This window comes from Equus asinus, chromosome 20 (genome assembly GCF_041296235.1).
Source record: "Equus asinus isolate D_3611 breed Donkey chromosome 20, EquAss-T2T_v2, whole genome shotgun sequence".
Lineage (NCBI taxonomy): Eukaryota > Metazoa > Chordata > Mammalia > Perissodactyla > Equidae > Equus > Equus asinus.
Window position 1 is genome coordinate 83,773,279 of NC_091809.1, and position 14,908 is coordinate 83,788,186.

Genomic DNA, 14,908 nt, shown 5'->3' on the forward strand with positions numbered 1-14,908 from the left:
ATCTGCTATTTCTCTGTGTCCTTAGAACAGTAACAGAGGTGATAAATATTTGTTAAATGAATGAATGAATGAACATTACCTAGGAAAGAGGGGGAAAGAATAAGTAGCCTACAGTATAATAATAACAACAATATTTTTGTTTGCTTAAGAGACCATAGGTATACAGTATAGAGCAGTGGCCCTGAGCCCAGAGTTTTCGGTTCTATAGCTTGTAGATTTGTCATGCACTGACCTTAACGGCTTCACCCTCTTCACCCACTGACCCTTATGGCCTTCTTTGACCCTCTCTGGTCAAGATTCTACTCATCCTTCAAGATAGCTCGGATGTCAGGCATTCGTGTGAAGTGTTTTCCTCCCTCTGCTCTCTCGGCCCTCTTTGCCCACACCTCTATTACTAAAACGCATCATTTACGCATTTCCCCATCAGAATCCAGTGGTGTTTCTGTATTTCCACCCTCTGATCCAAGAGGGTAAATATTTTGGCAATGGCGTGGTACAGCCATAGACCAGTGAATTCATCGCTCACCCACCTCTGCCTCAGTTTCCCCAGGTGTGAAGTGGGCACAGAGGAAACATCTTCCCAGGGCTGTGATTTAGTGGGGGGCGGGCAGACAGTGAGGTTGCAGGCAGCCCCCACGCAGTTGGAGGCGCGAAGGGGCAGGAAGGTGGGAGATGCAGAGCGAGGGGAGGCGTCAGCGCCGAGAAGGAGTCGGGGGCGGGGGCCGAGGCGGGGTGGCCGGGCGGGCCGGGCAGCGGGGCGGGGCCGAGGCGGCGGGGCCGGGAGCGGCGGGGCGGGCCGGCTGGACGGGCCGAGGGGACGCGCGAGCGCCGGCATGGGCCCCGCGGCGCGGCTGGCGGCGCTGCTGGCGCTGCTGGCGCTCCGGGCAGGGGACCGGGCAGGGGCCGCGGCGCGCGGGGACACGTTCTCGGCGCTGACCAGCGTGGCGCGCGCCCTGGCGCCCGAGCGCCGGCTGCTGGGGCTGCTGAGGCGCTACCTGCGCGGGGAGGAGGCGCGCCTGCGGGACCTGACCAGGTGAGGGCTCGGCGGCGGGAGCGGCGGGGACGCCGGAATGGGGGAGACCGAGTCAGAGGGGGAGACCGAGACACCGTGCTACGGGGTGGGGTGACTCTGAGGTTCATTGTCGTCCTGTGTGGGACCTCAGACCCCGTGTCACACCGTGAGACTGAGACACTGTGGCCCAATGGGACCTCCCCAGATCCATTGTCACCCTGTGTAGGACCCCGAGACACTGTGGCGTGGGGTGATGGGGAAGCTGAGACTGATTATGACCCCAGAGATGCGGTGTCACACAGTGTGGGTCCTCAGACTCTGTCACACACACACTATGGCACTCCAGAGTCAGCGTCACACAGCGAAGTTGATACACTGTGGAAAAGTGTGGAGGAGTGACTCTGAAGCCGAGGACCTCACAAGGCACTGTGTACAGCTGTGTGGACCCCAGGTCCTGTGTCAGAGACACAGGCATACTGCCGGAGTGAGATGGAGAGAATACTGTGTGATGCTGTAGCCATATGTGTGTTGACCATGTGACCCAGTGAACTGGTATTTTGTATAAGGAGTCAGGTGATGTTCTGTGACCACGTAGGAGATTTACATGTCATTTGGATGGATGAGGACGACGCTATGGATATCATACTCTGCATGTGAAAGGTGTCGAGTAATTGTACAGGTCACTCTATGAATAATGCTTCATGTTCATCAATTCATTCAACGCATATGTTTGAGTGCCTAGTGTGAGCCGGGCACTGTTCTAGGCACTCGGCATAAAATAGTGAACCAGACCCAACTGTGCCCTCGAGGAGCTTGTAGTCTGTAGCATCATGATTGGTAATCAGAGATGTCCACTGCCTCCTTTGCTTTCAGCTCTCCCTTCTCTTTACTTGTGAAGGAACTCTCTAAATACTAACTAAACGATAACTGAGATGTTATATGTGTGTGGAAGTATTTGTCACCAAGAAAACACCGGGTAAAACTATCCTTGATGCTAGAGGATACTGAGTGTAGTACACACAAGCAGATGCTCGGCCAATATTGTTTTGCTATCCAATCAACAAACTCTAGTGCTACATACTGTGAGATAAAACACCATAACCATGCGTTGACTCTGTCAGTGTCAACCTAGGAAAGATGAATGACTGTATCTGATGCCATGTGTATCATATACACATATGTGTTGTGTCTTCTGTGCTTGGGACATCGAGAAGCCCGCAGCGTGAGAAACTGTGGAGTAACCATGTTGCTGTCTGCATATATTCATATTGTACTTCTATCATGTGACTCTGTCTCACAATGGACTGCTTATAAGCCTGTGAGTGAGTGGATGTGATAGTAATACCGATTCTGGGGCACGTGGGAAGGTGTGTGGGACACCGTGGCTGTGTGAGCGAGCCCACGTAGAAGAGAATCAGTTTGTGTGTGGAGGTGTGTGTGGGAGATGTTGTTTTTCAGTGGTGACTGAATCATGATGTGGTTTGGTACATGCTCTTAAGTGTGTAGCTGGCATATAAGCAGTTGTATGCATGTTTAAATTTACTGTTAGTTTGAAATAGTGTGATCACACACACACACACACACATAATGTTTGTTAAGTCTGTATTAATTGTAACAATAAATGATGATAATTTCAATAATTCTTGTCACTCTTTGGAGTAGCATGGTTGCTTAGTGTTTTGTGGGCCCATGTTTACAGGGCGAAATGTTTTAATTTTGTCCTTAGTCTGGATTCATTGGAGTTCAAGTTCATTAGTGGAAATAGAACAGCCTCTTTTCTCTCTGCTTTGAGATACCAGCATGCTCCCTGCTACCCATGTGCTTGTTCTCCTCCCCCTGATCTCTTTGTTTGGGTGGCTCAGAATCCCGGTGCCAGGCCCTCAGGGAGCAGGCTCAGAAGCGACAGCTTGCAGCATTGAGGCTGGCGGGGGCCCCCATCTTCATGCTGGTCTCTTTTACTGTCTTACCACCATTGTCATTGTCACAGCTTTATCACAGTGGGAGGTCTTGCACAAACCTTATCTTATTTGATTCTCTCTCACACACAATGGTTTGAAATAGGTTTGTTTTACCCTCTTAAACAAATGAGAAATCATGTAAAATATGAGGAAACTAAAGTTTAGTACCTTATCCAAGATTATAAATCTGGTAGGTAGCAAATCCAGGACTAGGACACAGTTCTTTTGATTGTTTCTTTCCAGCGTGCTGTGCTGTCCTTACTGCTTACATTATCTGACATGCCAGGACCCAGACCAAGCCCCATAACTGCTGAGGTTTTATGAGCAGCTGGAGTACATAGTGGTTAAGAGTCTGGATTCAGGAATTTAACAAACTCTGTTTGAATCCATGGCTCTGAGCTTGGGCGAATTCCTCTACCTCCTTAAGCATTGGTTTCCCAATCTGTAAAATGATGATAATGCTGGTACCTACCCCCATAGCGTTGTTGGAAGGACTGAATACCATGTAAAGGTATTTATCATTGTGCTTAGAATATAGTAATTGCTCAACAAATGTTAGCTCTTTATGATTTTTGTTTATTTGAAGACTGGCTGGTGAAACTAGACCCCGCTTTTGGCTCTAAGCAGTAACTCGGATTGTGAGAGCCCAGAAAATAAAAAACAATCGGAGAAATTCTAGATTCTCTTCTCATGTGATTTATGAGCATTTCATTTCAGAAAGTTTGGTTTGATATTTTAGAGACTGTTTGTTCTCTAGTCAATGCCCTAAAACCTAGTGAAATGTTTGCTTTTTAAAACGAGAGTTTTGGCAGTTCCTGCTCGTTTTCCTAGACTCCCAATCTGGTGAGTTTATGTAACTTGAGATGTTATTTCTAAGGGCCTCAGTTGATGCACTTCTTTAAATTTCCAAATTTAAACATGAAATATTTTTTCATGTTGAAACTACTTCCTACCCCAAGTTAATGAATAAAAATTATACTAGTTATAGTATATATAGTCATATACTAATATATATAATATATATAAATATATGTATATATTCAGTTAGCCCTAGCTTTTTTTGTTGTTGCAGTTTTAAAGAACTACCAAAATTGGAAGAGTGGTATCAGCTGCAATTATTTCTGGTTAGGAATTAAGCATTCAGAATGTCTCAGAAGAACTGAGACAAAGCCATTTCTGAATTCCAAAGGAGAAACATATTAAGTTAAAATAGCCCATGCATTGTGGTTGGATAACCTGTCCAGGCTGTGTTAAAGGCAGGGATTGGGTTGCAAATTTGTTGTGCAGATTCTTGAAGCAAAGGATCTGATTTTCCACTCTCAGCAGCATTTGTTAAAGCAAAAACCCATTTAGGAAACCCTGAGGTTGGAATTCAGCATCCAGTAACTTGGGCTCTGAAAACCAGCTATTTGCTCAGAGGCTGGGCATAGGGCCAATGTTGGGATTCCAAGCCAGCCTCAGATATCAGTTGATAGGTTTTTTTTTTTTCTTTGTATAACTGAAAAATGATGTATCTGAACACTGAATTGAATTATGTGCTACAGTAGAGATCAAACCCCCGCCCTACATAAATTGACCCCATAATACAAAGTGGGATGCCAAGAGAACAAGGAGATGGTGCTTTTGATTTGATGGATGACTTGGGACAAATCGTCACCTCTCTGCCTTCCCTCTTTCCCTTTGTGCCTCAGTTTTCTCCGATGCCTGTTAAACATTTGTCCTCAAGCACCAAATGAGGAATCTATTTATTCACTTGTGGAAAAGGTAATGGAAAGAAATAATACAACGATTGTGCTGAAAGGATCCATAGAGATCTTCTAGTCTAGACCAGCTCTGTTGTTTTATAGAGGAGGAAACTGAAGGATAGCTGGAGGCTGGGTCAGGACACCTCTCAGCTCCTCCTGATCCAACTGTCTTATAAAATCACTGCCCACTCAGCCTCAGTGGTCCCTGGACACTTACTCTTCAGGCTGGACTCCAGCCCAAGTCTCAGCTTGTAAGTGTTCGTCTAGCAGTGGAATATCTTCCACTAAGTAGTTCCATATGGAGCTGAAGCAGGAAATAATGGGTAGTAAAAAAAACTGCCACACCCTGGAGACTGGTTTGGTTTCAAAACCCTAGAGTAGCTGCTCTCAGACAGCCCTGTCTTAGGGATTAGAGACATCCTGGGACTTGACAGGCTTCCCAGTTCCTGTGAGGGGCACCCAGGCCCCGAGTCTCGTTCCTTAGTTTATTCTTGAATTGAACGTTTGGCTCCCTGCAAGCATCTCGAGGCCAGTCATCTTCTGTTTCAGGCTCCGTTTCCTGAACGGAGGGAACGTTGAGGGCCCCACCCTTGAGAAATCTCCAGGTCAGACGCTGCTTCAAGGGATTGAAATCTCCCACCATGCCGCTCCCTCTGTTCTTCACTTTCATCCCTTTCCACTCTTGGAAGTCCCCCGCTCTGGCCAAAGGACTCCTATGTTCTCACATGCTCTTGCACACATTCGTATACATCCATAGCCTTTTCACTTTGCACACACTTTTTCCTTTTACTTCCATTATTATTATACTTCTTTTGAAAGTAATAATTTTAAAACACGGGAAAAAAATTCTTAGAAGGCAGGACTAGAACTCTTAAGTCTGCCCTATTACAACCAATAAATTCCAATAATATAGAAATAACAAGTGTTGGAGAGGATGCAGAGAAAAGGGAACCCTCATACACCGCTGGTAGGAATGCAAACTGGTGCAGCCACTGTGGAAAACAGTATGGAGATTTCTCAGAAAATTAAAAATAGAAATACCGTATCATCCAGCTATCTCATTACTGAGTATTTATCCAAAGAACATGAAATCAACAATCCAAAGATATCTGTGCATCCCTATGTTCATCGCAGCGTTATTCACAAATCCAAGACATAAAAGCAACCGAAGTACCCATCAACGGATGAATGGATAGAGAAGATGCAGTATATTTATACAATGGAATACTAGTTAGCCATGAAAAATGGACAAAATCGTGCCATTGGCAACAACATAGATGGACCTTGAGAGTATTATGTGATGTGATATAAGCCAGACAGAGAAGGACAAACACCATATAATTTCACTCATATGTGGAAGATAAACACATGAATAAGGAGAACATATTAGTGGTTAACATAGGGGAAAGGAGAAGGGGGAGGGTGAAAGGGATAAAGGGGCACATATATATAGTGACAGATGAAAACTGGGCTATTGGTGGTGAACACGATGCAGCCTATACAGAAACTGATAAATAATAATGTGCAACTGAAATTTACACAGTGTTATAAGCCAATATGACCTCAATAAAATAATTTTTAAAAAACTATCCCATTAGTGTCTTAGAAATGGAATAACCATAGTATACCAGAAAAGGAAAGAGCATCTTTTGCTTATATGAACACTTTTGCAGGACATCCAAGGATGAGAGAAATTAACCGGAAAGATGATCACTTCTGGCCCCACCATTTCTGGCTCTTTACTGTCAATGTCAGCAAGCCAGGAAGATTGGAAGCATGCTGGACAGCCCCACCTCTTCATTCCCCATTACAGCCATCACCAGTTTCTATATGCTCTGCTTCCTAAATACCTCCCTTGGGTCCATCCCATTCTCTGGCCCCACTGTCACTGTTGTGGTTCAGAGTCTCCTTGTTTCTTGCTTACAGTTTGGAAATGACCTGCCCACTGATCTTTCTGCCTCCAGTCACTTCTGCTTTTTAACCTTCCTCCTCCTCCTCTCACGGATTTGTTTATGTAAACATATCGCAGTGCATCTCATTTTCACCTAAAACTTTTTGGTGGCTCCTGATTGCAATCAGGGTGAAAACCAAATTCCGCAGCCAGGCTTATGAGGCGCTCCTCATTCTCCAGTCTGATCTCCTACCCATCTCCTAACACACCCTGTGCTCCAGCGATGCTAAACTGCTCGTAATTCCCCTACTGTTTCTCTCTGTACCTTTGCGTATGTTGAACTGTCTCTGCCTACGTGGAAGGAGGCCTGCTTCTCCCTTCCTCTTTATTTGCATTCACCCATCAAGTCTCAGTTTATTATCTCCTCTGTGAAGCCTTCTCTGACCTGCTGTGGCCGAATTAATCACCCCCTATCTATACTCCCCACTAAAGCTGGTGTTAAATCTGGTGTTGCATCTCTAATGTAATTATTTGTATCTGTCTTACCCACAAGACTGCAAGTCTTTGAGACCAAGGTTATCGTCTTATTGAAAATTTTGTTCCTCATTCCTAGAAGAGTATATTTCATTCATTCTTTCATAGAATTACATATAGAACTTAGGTATAGAGTGAGGAGAAAAACAGCTATTTTCTTGCTTGTGAAATCCTTGAGCATTGGACCCTGTCTTGCCTTTGCATCCCCAGCATGGAGTCTGACATCTAGCAAGTAACCAGTATAGACTGACTTGTTGAATGGACAAATATATATCAAGCCTCTGTGCCCTTGTATACACTGGTCCCCGCTGGCTTGAAAAACATTCTTCCTCCCCTCTTTGTTCTGGCTCCATGGAAATCAGTATGGCAAAATCAGCTGAGAACTGGCTTCAGAGTCAGGCACACTTAGCTTCAATCCTGGCTTTGTCACTTACTAACAGTGTGGCCTTGTTTCAGTTTCCTTTCCTATAAAATGGGTATGATAAAATCTACTCTAAGGGTTGTTGGGGAATTAAATGAGACAATATATGTAAAGCACTTAGCAGCATGCTTAATACATGGTGAGGGCTCAATAAAGAGCTATCAGAGCTATCAATATTTTAACTAATCCTTCAGGACTTAGATCAAGTGCCATCTCCTCTGAGAAGTCTTCCTTCAGCCCTTCCACTCCCACCTGGGTTAGGTGCCCTGCCTACAAATTGCCATAGCATTACATAGCATTGTATGCTCACTTCTCTCACAGCATGTAGCACAACTATTATAATTCATTCAACAACATTTTTGAGTGCCTACCAGATTCTAAATATTGGGTATAGAGTGATGAGAGAAAAGAAAATTTTCTTATTTGTGAACTTGAGAGCTCGACTCTGCCTTGCCTTTGGATCTCTGGCATCTAATATGGTGCCTGATGTACGGTAATTGACCAGCAGAGACGGACTCATTGAATGAACAATGAGTGGACCTACTTTTGTTGTGTTGGTAGTTTTCATATTCTTTGTGCTTGTTGGTTAGAATACTACGTGAGTCTCAAGAGGTTCCGCATTTCATTTTTGACTACTGAATGTGTATACACCATGCCAGCCTTCCTAGGGGTAGTGGTTGTATCAGTAGGTGAGATCATTCATTCTACCCCTCTCTTTCAGATTCTATGACAAGGTGCTTTCTTTGCATGAGGATTCGGCAACTCCTGTGTCTAACCCTCTGCTTGCATTTACTCTCATCAAACGCCTACAGTCTGACTGGAGGAATGTGGTACATAGTCTGGAGGCCAGTGAGAACATCCGAGGTAATGAGGAGGAGGGCTGGAGGGTAAGAGAAGATTCTATCTCCTGACTCAGTGGAAAGGAGAGAGATTCTGATGGGATGTGATGAAGGATAATGAAGTGGGTAGGTATTACTTAATCTCCTTAGCTCTAACTATTACAAAGAACCAGATCCCCTTGTTAATATGTTTACATGATTATACATTAGGAAACACTTGCCTATCCATTATCTCCTTTGATCTTCACTACTATCCTGTGAAGAACTATACATTATATCATCCTATTTACATATGTGTAGGAAGTGATGTCTTCTAATAATTCCTGTTTTATTAAGTTGCCACTACAGTGTTATCTGTAGCAAGATCACTTTCCTAATTTACTCAACTTTGTCTTGAACAAGTTTGTTGACTTTGGGGAAGTTAAAAGGAGGAAGAATTGTCCCTGCAAAGGGGAAGACTCTTGGAGACAGATAGGATGGGAGAACGTGGTAAAGGTGTGTGCTTTAGTTTTTCTCCAGAGTGTTTGTTCCTCCTTCAGAAGATTGTGTTAAGCATCCTCTCTGTGCCAGGGACTGTGCTTGCCACTGGGAACAAAAGAAAATCAAACGTCCTCTTTGCTCATGAAATATTCGAGTAGGTGATGATGCCTTGCATGTGTTAAATGCTCGCCACCTGTTTTCTGAGTGGTGGGCTGATGTTTTCACGACCTTTACAGCTCTGAAGGATGGTTATGAGAAGGAGGAGCAGGACCTGCCAGCCTTTGAGGACCTTGAGGGAGCAGCGAGGGCCCTGATGCGGCTGCAGGATGTGTACATGCTCAACGTGAAGGGCCTTGCCCGCGGCGTCTTTCAGAGAGTCACGGGCTCGGCTGTGACTGACCTGTATAGTCCCAGACGGCTCTTCTCCCTCACAGCAGATGACTGCTTCCAAGTTGGCAAGGTAGATATTCAGCGAGAGGTGACTTGCTGGACTCTAGTTTCTTGTGGATCAAATAAGTATATCCTGATTGCTTTTACATTTTTCTCATCCTTACAGCAAACTCGGAAATTTAGTATTATTCCCCATGTTCAGATGAGGGAACTGAGGTTCAGAGAGGATAAATAACTTGCCTAAGGTTACACAATTTTAAGTGGCAGAACTAAAATTTGAACCCAGTCTTTAACTCCAGATCCCACGTTCTTTCCATGATGGCTAAGGTGATCTTATACTTAGGTCACTCTTCAGAGTGAAGGGGGTGTTATTAGTTATGCCAGGACAACAGATGGTCATTTGGTCACCCTAACCATAGCACCCTGCCAGGAGATGAGCAGTGGGGTGGAAGGGAGAAGCAGGGTTAAAGGGCAGGGGAAAGGAATGAGAGATGGTGATGTGAAGGTAAGATCATGGAAACTCAGCTTCCTGAGACGTTCTGGAATCCCTTGCAACATTTCCTAGACATTTAGAAATACTAAATTAAAGTAGTGTCAGAAAACTGAGGCCATTCACTTTAACATTACTGGAGGAAATTGACTTCAGGAACCTTCCCTATGAGATATTTAACCGATCTTTGATCTTAAGTTATAAGCACACTTGAGGTCATTTTACAATATACTCTTTGTCAGCCTTTACCTTAAAAAGTAATGGAGTAAATTCTTTTTAATTTTGAAGATGCATATTGTAGGAATTTTTTCCGGCCCCTACAGTATTCATTAGCTGATCTGAGAGTGGGCCTCCTGTGTCCTCATTCCAAGTTTTGGGACTCTGTCTTCCAAATAAATGCAGAGTGAGTTGCCCTAAGCCTCTCTATGTGCCATTTTCCTTTTCTGAGATCCTGAATGAAATCGGAGCTCAATCCTCATGTGCATGGCTAATTGAAATTTAAGATGGTTAAAATAGTTCCATGTGTGGTACCCATATGTGCTTCATTCGTGAGGCCTTTCTAAGGCTCAAACCATATGTAGAAAATTTAGTCAGTCACTTCCTGAAAGTCTCACTTTATTTCTGTATTTATTTACTTATTTTCAAAGATAAAACATTTCAAATATAAGGAAAGTACATAAAATAATATAACAAGCAATTATATCTATAATTGAGATGAAATATATGTTCAAATATTGCTATATTTGTTTCAGATTTTTAAAAAAGATTAATGTATAGCTAAATAAAGCCTCATTCCTCTCCCTTCTCACTGCCCCCAACCCCTTCGACTCTACCCTTGCCCGGGAGCCGGGTAAGCATTGTCCTGAACCGTATGCTGTGTACTTTCCCTAGTCCAGCTTCTTTCACTCAGTGCTTTATGTCTGTGAAATTCCTCCACATTCTTGCATTTATTAGTAGTTCATTCCTTTTTATTGCTGAGTAGTATTCCATTGTATGAATATGTCTCAAACTATTTATCCAGTCTCCTGTGGATGGGTACTGGGATTGTTTCCAGTATGGACTACTGTGAAGAAAGCTGCTAGTAACATTCTTACGTAGGTCTTTCTGCGGACATTTGTTTTCATTTCTCTTGGGTAAATATCTAGGAGTGGTATCGCTGGGTCAAAAGATAAGCTTCAGTTGTTATTAACACGTGGTTAAATTTGTTTCATCTACACTTCTCTAGTCCCTCCTTCGTGAGTGATTTTGAAGCAGATTAGTCTATATTCTGACATTCTTAATTTCAGATTAAGAATTTAATTCTTAATTTCTAATTCTACTACCCTACTATTGTGTCTGTTGATTTTTCTTCATGATAGATTATTTCCTGATATAGTTTATCATGTTTGATTGTAAGCTTATTTCTAGCAGGACTTTTCCCCCCTAAGGCAATCTCTGTGCCCGGAGTCGTGGAAATAGCCCTCCAGAGAGTTTTGGGTTTTCTTCAGATACTCTGGTGGTCTCACTGGCCTTAGAGCCTTTTTGTTGTTGTTGTTGTACATTACATCCCCATGACTTATTTATTTTATAACTGGATCTTGGACCTTTTGACTCCCTTCATCCATTTCACACATCCCTTACTCTCTGCCTCTGGCAACCAATTTGTTCTCTGTATCTATGGGATTGGGTTTTTTTTTTAGATTCCACATATAGGTGAGATCATACAGTATTTGTCTTTCTCTGTCTAACTTATTTCATTTAGTGTAATGCCCTCAAGTCCATTCATGTTGTTGCAAATGGAAATATTTCCTTCTTTTTTATGGCTGAATAATATTCCATTGTATACATCTACCACATTTGCTTTATCCATTCATCCATTGATGGACACTTAGGTTATTTCCATATCTTGGCTGTTGTCAATAATGCTACGGTGAACATGGGGTTCAGAGATCTTTTTGAGTCAATGTTTTCGTGTTCTTTGGATAAATACCCAGAAGTGGAATTGCTGGGTTATATGCTAGTTCTATTTTTAATTTTTTGAAGAACTTCAGTACTGTTTTCCATAGTGGCTGCACCAATTTACACTCCTACCAACAGTGCATGAGAGTTCCCTTTTCTCTACATCCTCACCAACACTTGTTATTGTTTGTCTTTTTGATAACAACCATTCCAACAGATGTGAGGTGATATCTCATTGTGGTTTTGATTTGCACTGCCTTAGATCCATTTTTATATTGATTTATTGGCCTGGGGATTCCTTAACTATATGAGTCACACAAATTCAAACTGTAAACTCATGTGAAGCACAGGCTCACAATTGTGAATATTCTAAGGAGACACTTTATTTCCCTACACACACACAAACCAACTTTCTTGTCTCTTTATGACAGTGGGTAGATTTTTTTCTGGTCCACTCTTTCCTTTAAGGTATAGTTTTTCATGGATTTCAGTTTTATGAGTGTGTCTTAGTTCTGATTCCTAGATTTTTGGAGGTCTAAGGAAGGCTCATCTTTTGTCCTCACGTTTGCGTTATAACCTAAGGTTACTAAGTATCGAGATTACTGAGACAACACCCACTCCCATCCTAGGCAGCTTCAGCATCTGCTCATAAGCTTATTGCTTAGGTTTTTAGCTCCTTTCTTGTTTCTGGTACGTGGGTATTTTCCATTCTTTCTTGAAAATATATAATGAAATGCCTGTTATATTTTATTCAAAATTTCTAAGTCTTTGTGTTGGAAGGATTCCAGTTATCTCAATCTACCACATGACTGGACTTGAGTTCCTCATTAATAAAGTGAATTGTTAACTTAGCAGAACAAGTGCACTCGTTTTTTATTGTTTTTCTTCAACTCAACCTTTTTAGAAATAGGAAACTTGGGGACCAGAAATATAACACAGCAGGCTAATGGCAGACCTGGGATAGGAACTGATTTATTATTTAGGCTGCACAGTTGCAGTATCTCTAGGTTCTGCCCTGTCTTTCTGCCTGTCTGGAAGTTATACTGAAATTAAATCATTTCATAAGAGTTCTTCCAACCCTGTGGCTTTATAATTCCATGCTGTCTCCAACATCAATTTCCAGGAAATTCCACCTGCAGTTCTGGTATTCTGGTTAACTGTAAACTATTAGGAGACAGGAGCTATGTCTAGGCCATGTTGCCATATTCCCCAGCATTCCAACATCTAATATATGACACATCCACTGAGCTCCCATAGCATTCCCACGTCTACCTTCATTATGGTGTCTAAGGCATTGTGTTGCAATTGTTGGTTTGCTCACATGCCCCTCACTTGGTTGAAGCTCTTTAAGGGCCAGGACCACCAGGTACATTGTAAATACTCAGCAAATACTGAATAAATAAATGAAAGAATTTAATCCATTTCTCACATTGCTAACAGCAATATCTTCCTGAAAACATGGCATTCACGACTCTCATTAGCTTAACCCATGCTGCCTTTTAAAGTTCATTTCCTGCTTCTCTTCACCTTAGGCTATAGCCACAATGTACTTCTTGAACACATCCTTGCTTTTGGCTTGTTTCTACCATTCCCTAGTCTTAAAATACCCTTCCTTCCACTCTCTGCTCATTGAAATCCTTTTCCTTCTTCAAGGAAGGCCCTTCTCAAGTGGCACTTATTCCATGAAGCCTTTTGAGATTCCCAAGTCTCCTCCTTTCTCTATACCTCCATGGCATATTATGCATATTTCCTTCAAGCATTCATGCCATTCTGTCCTGTATTATAGCTACCTGAGTTCATCTCTTTCTCCTTCCCAGATTATAAGTTCCTTAAATGCAAGAACCCTTGTGTCTTCTCTACACCTAGTATGATGCTTTGTATAATAGATGCTTACTAAATTGAATTTAAGTGAATTTGAGATGAAAACTTGCCTCTTGGGTTCCAAAGGCCCTCCACTCTTTGCATAGTCATTTCCTTTCTTCTACCTGTGGACTAAGGCTTAAATGGTGGTACCTTTGTTCCCTACAGGTGGCCTATGACATGGGGGATTACTACCATGCCATCCCGTGGCTGGAGGAGGCTGTCAGTCTTTTCCGAGGATCTTATGGAGAGTGGAAGACAGAGGATGAGGGAAGTCTAGAGGACGCCTTGGATCACTTGGCCTTTGCCTATTTCCAGGTCGGGGAATAAGTGAGGGTCACTGCCTTCATCACAATGAGTGTGATGCTTTATATCTGCTTTACAACTTTCTAAGCATTTTCATGTCTCTTCATTTATTTCGTCTTCCCAACAGGACCAAATGTGAGTCAAGCAGGGCAGTTGTTTTATTATTCCCATATTTCACATGTGAGTAAACTGAATCTCCAAAAAACTCCTAACTTGTCACAAAGTTCACAGAGCTGGGATTAGAGCCCAAGTCTGTCTGCCTCTTAGTCTGGCACTCTTTCCAATGTGTTGACAGCTTTACAGTCTTCGTCTGCCATGTAGGAGGCAGTCTCACCTGGGCAGCAGCGGCTGCATCGACGGATGTTTGATGGGTACACAGTCAATGTAGATCACTCTTTTGCACTCTCAACAACTCATAACTCTTCACAGATGTTATGCCATGATATTGCCAATGTCCAAGGAAGAGGTTTGATTTTCATCCTCTCTCATCTTCCATCAAGTGCAGCTGTATCCTGACTAGCGTCCAGCTACAGAACGGCTGTCATTGGTCCGTAGCACCAGCTCAGTGCCTCCTCCAGGTGTTGTTTTCCTTTGGCATTGTTGATCTACAACCTGTTGTGCCTCATATGGAAGCTCATTTCCCTGAATATGGGAGCTGCCGTCTTTTGGTATAGCTAACTCCGTTTTCCACCAGAGTTGTAAGATCTTCAAGAATAGGCTGGGAAAAATCACTACAGAGTTAATTCCCTAGAGTTTCCAAAGCTAATAAACTGTTTCTGCTCCATACATTCCTTTTTCTTTCCCCTTTTTTCTGAGAAAAGGGAGGAGGAGGATGTGGGTGGTCCAAAACCACGTGTCGCTGCCAAAACAGATTCATTCTCAGTGCAGCAGGCGGTCCTGTTCCTCTCATGGACGTTCCTTGTAAATGGATCTTTGTTGTAAAACTTTGCAGGGTTCTCTTCCTAACTCTCCTGCTCCATTGCTACATATTAAAACTGAAATAGAATCACCGCGATGCAACAAAGGGCGAGAAGTAATTGAATT

The 14,908-nt window shown here is 42.9% G+C and overlaps 1 protein-coding gene across 5 annotated transcripts in view; it reads left to right on the plus strand.

The window, feature by feature from the left end:
* Positions 1-775: 775 nt before the first annotated feature.
* Positions 776-14,908, plus strand: part of P4HA3 (prolyl 4-hydroxylase subunit alpha 3) — a 37,274-nt gene continuing 23,141 nt past the window's right edge. Inside the window, exons 1-4 of one of the 5 annotated variants that reach the window (XM_044752609.2) lie at positions 777-1,033; positions 8,283-8,425; positions 9,117-9,340; positions 13,727-13,876. In XM_044752609.2, the coding sequence (XP_044608544.1) occupies positions 834-1,033; positions 8,283-8,425; positions 9,117-9,340; positions 13,727-13,876 (717 nt within the window). In that variant the 5' untranslated portion in view covers positions 777-833. Of the gene's footprint in view, positions 1,034-8,282; positions 8,527-9,116; positions 9,341-13,726; positions 13,877-14,908 lie in introns of all 5 variants that reach the window. The other 4 variants (XM_014842094.3, XM_014842096.3, XM_070490718.1 and 1 more) reach the window with 4 other exon arrangements.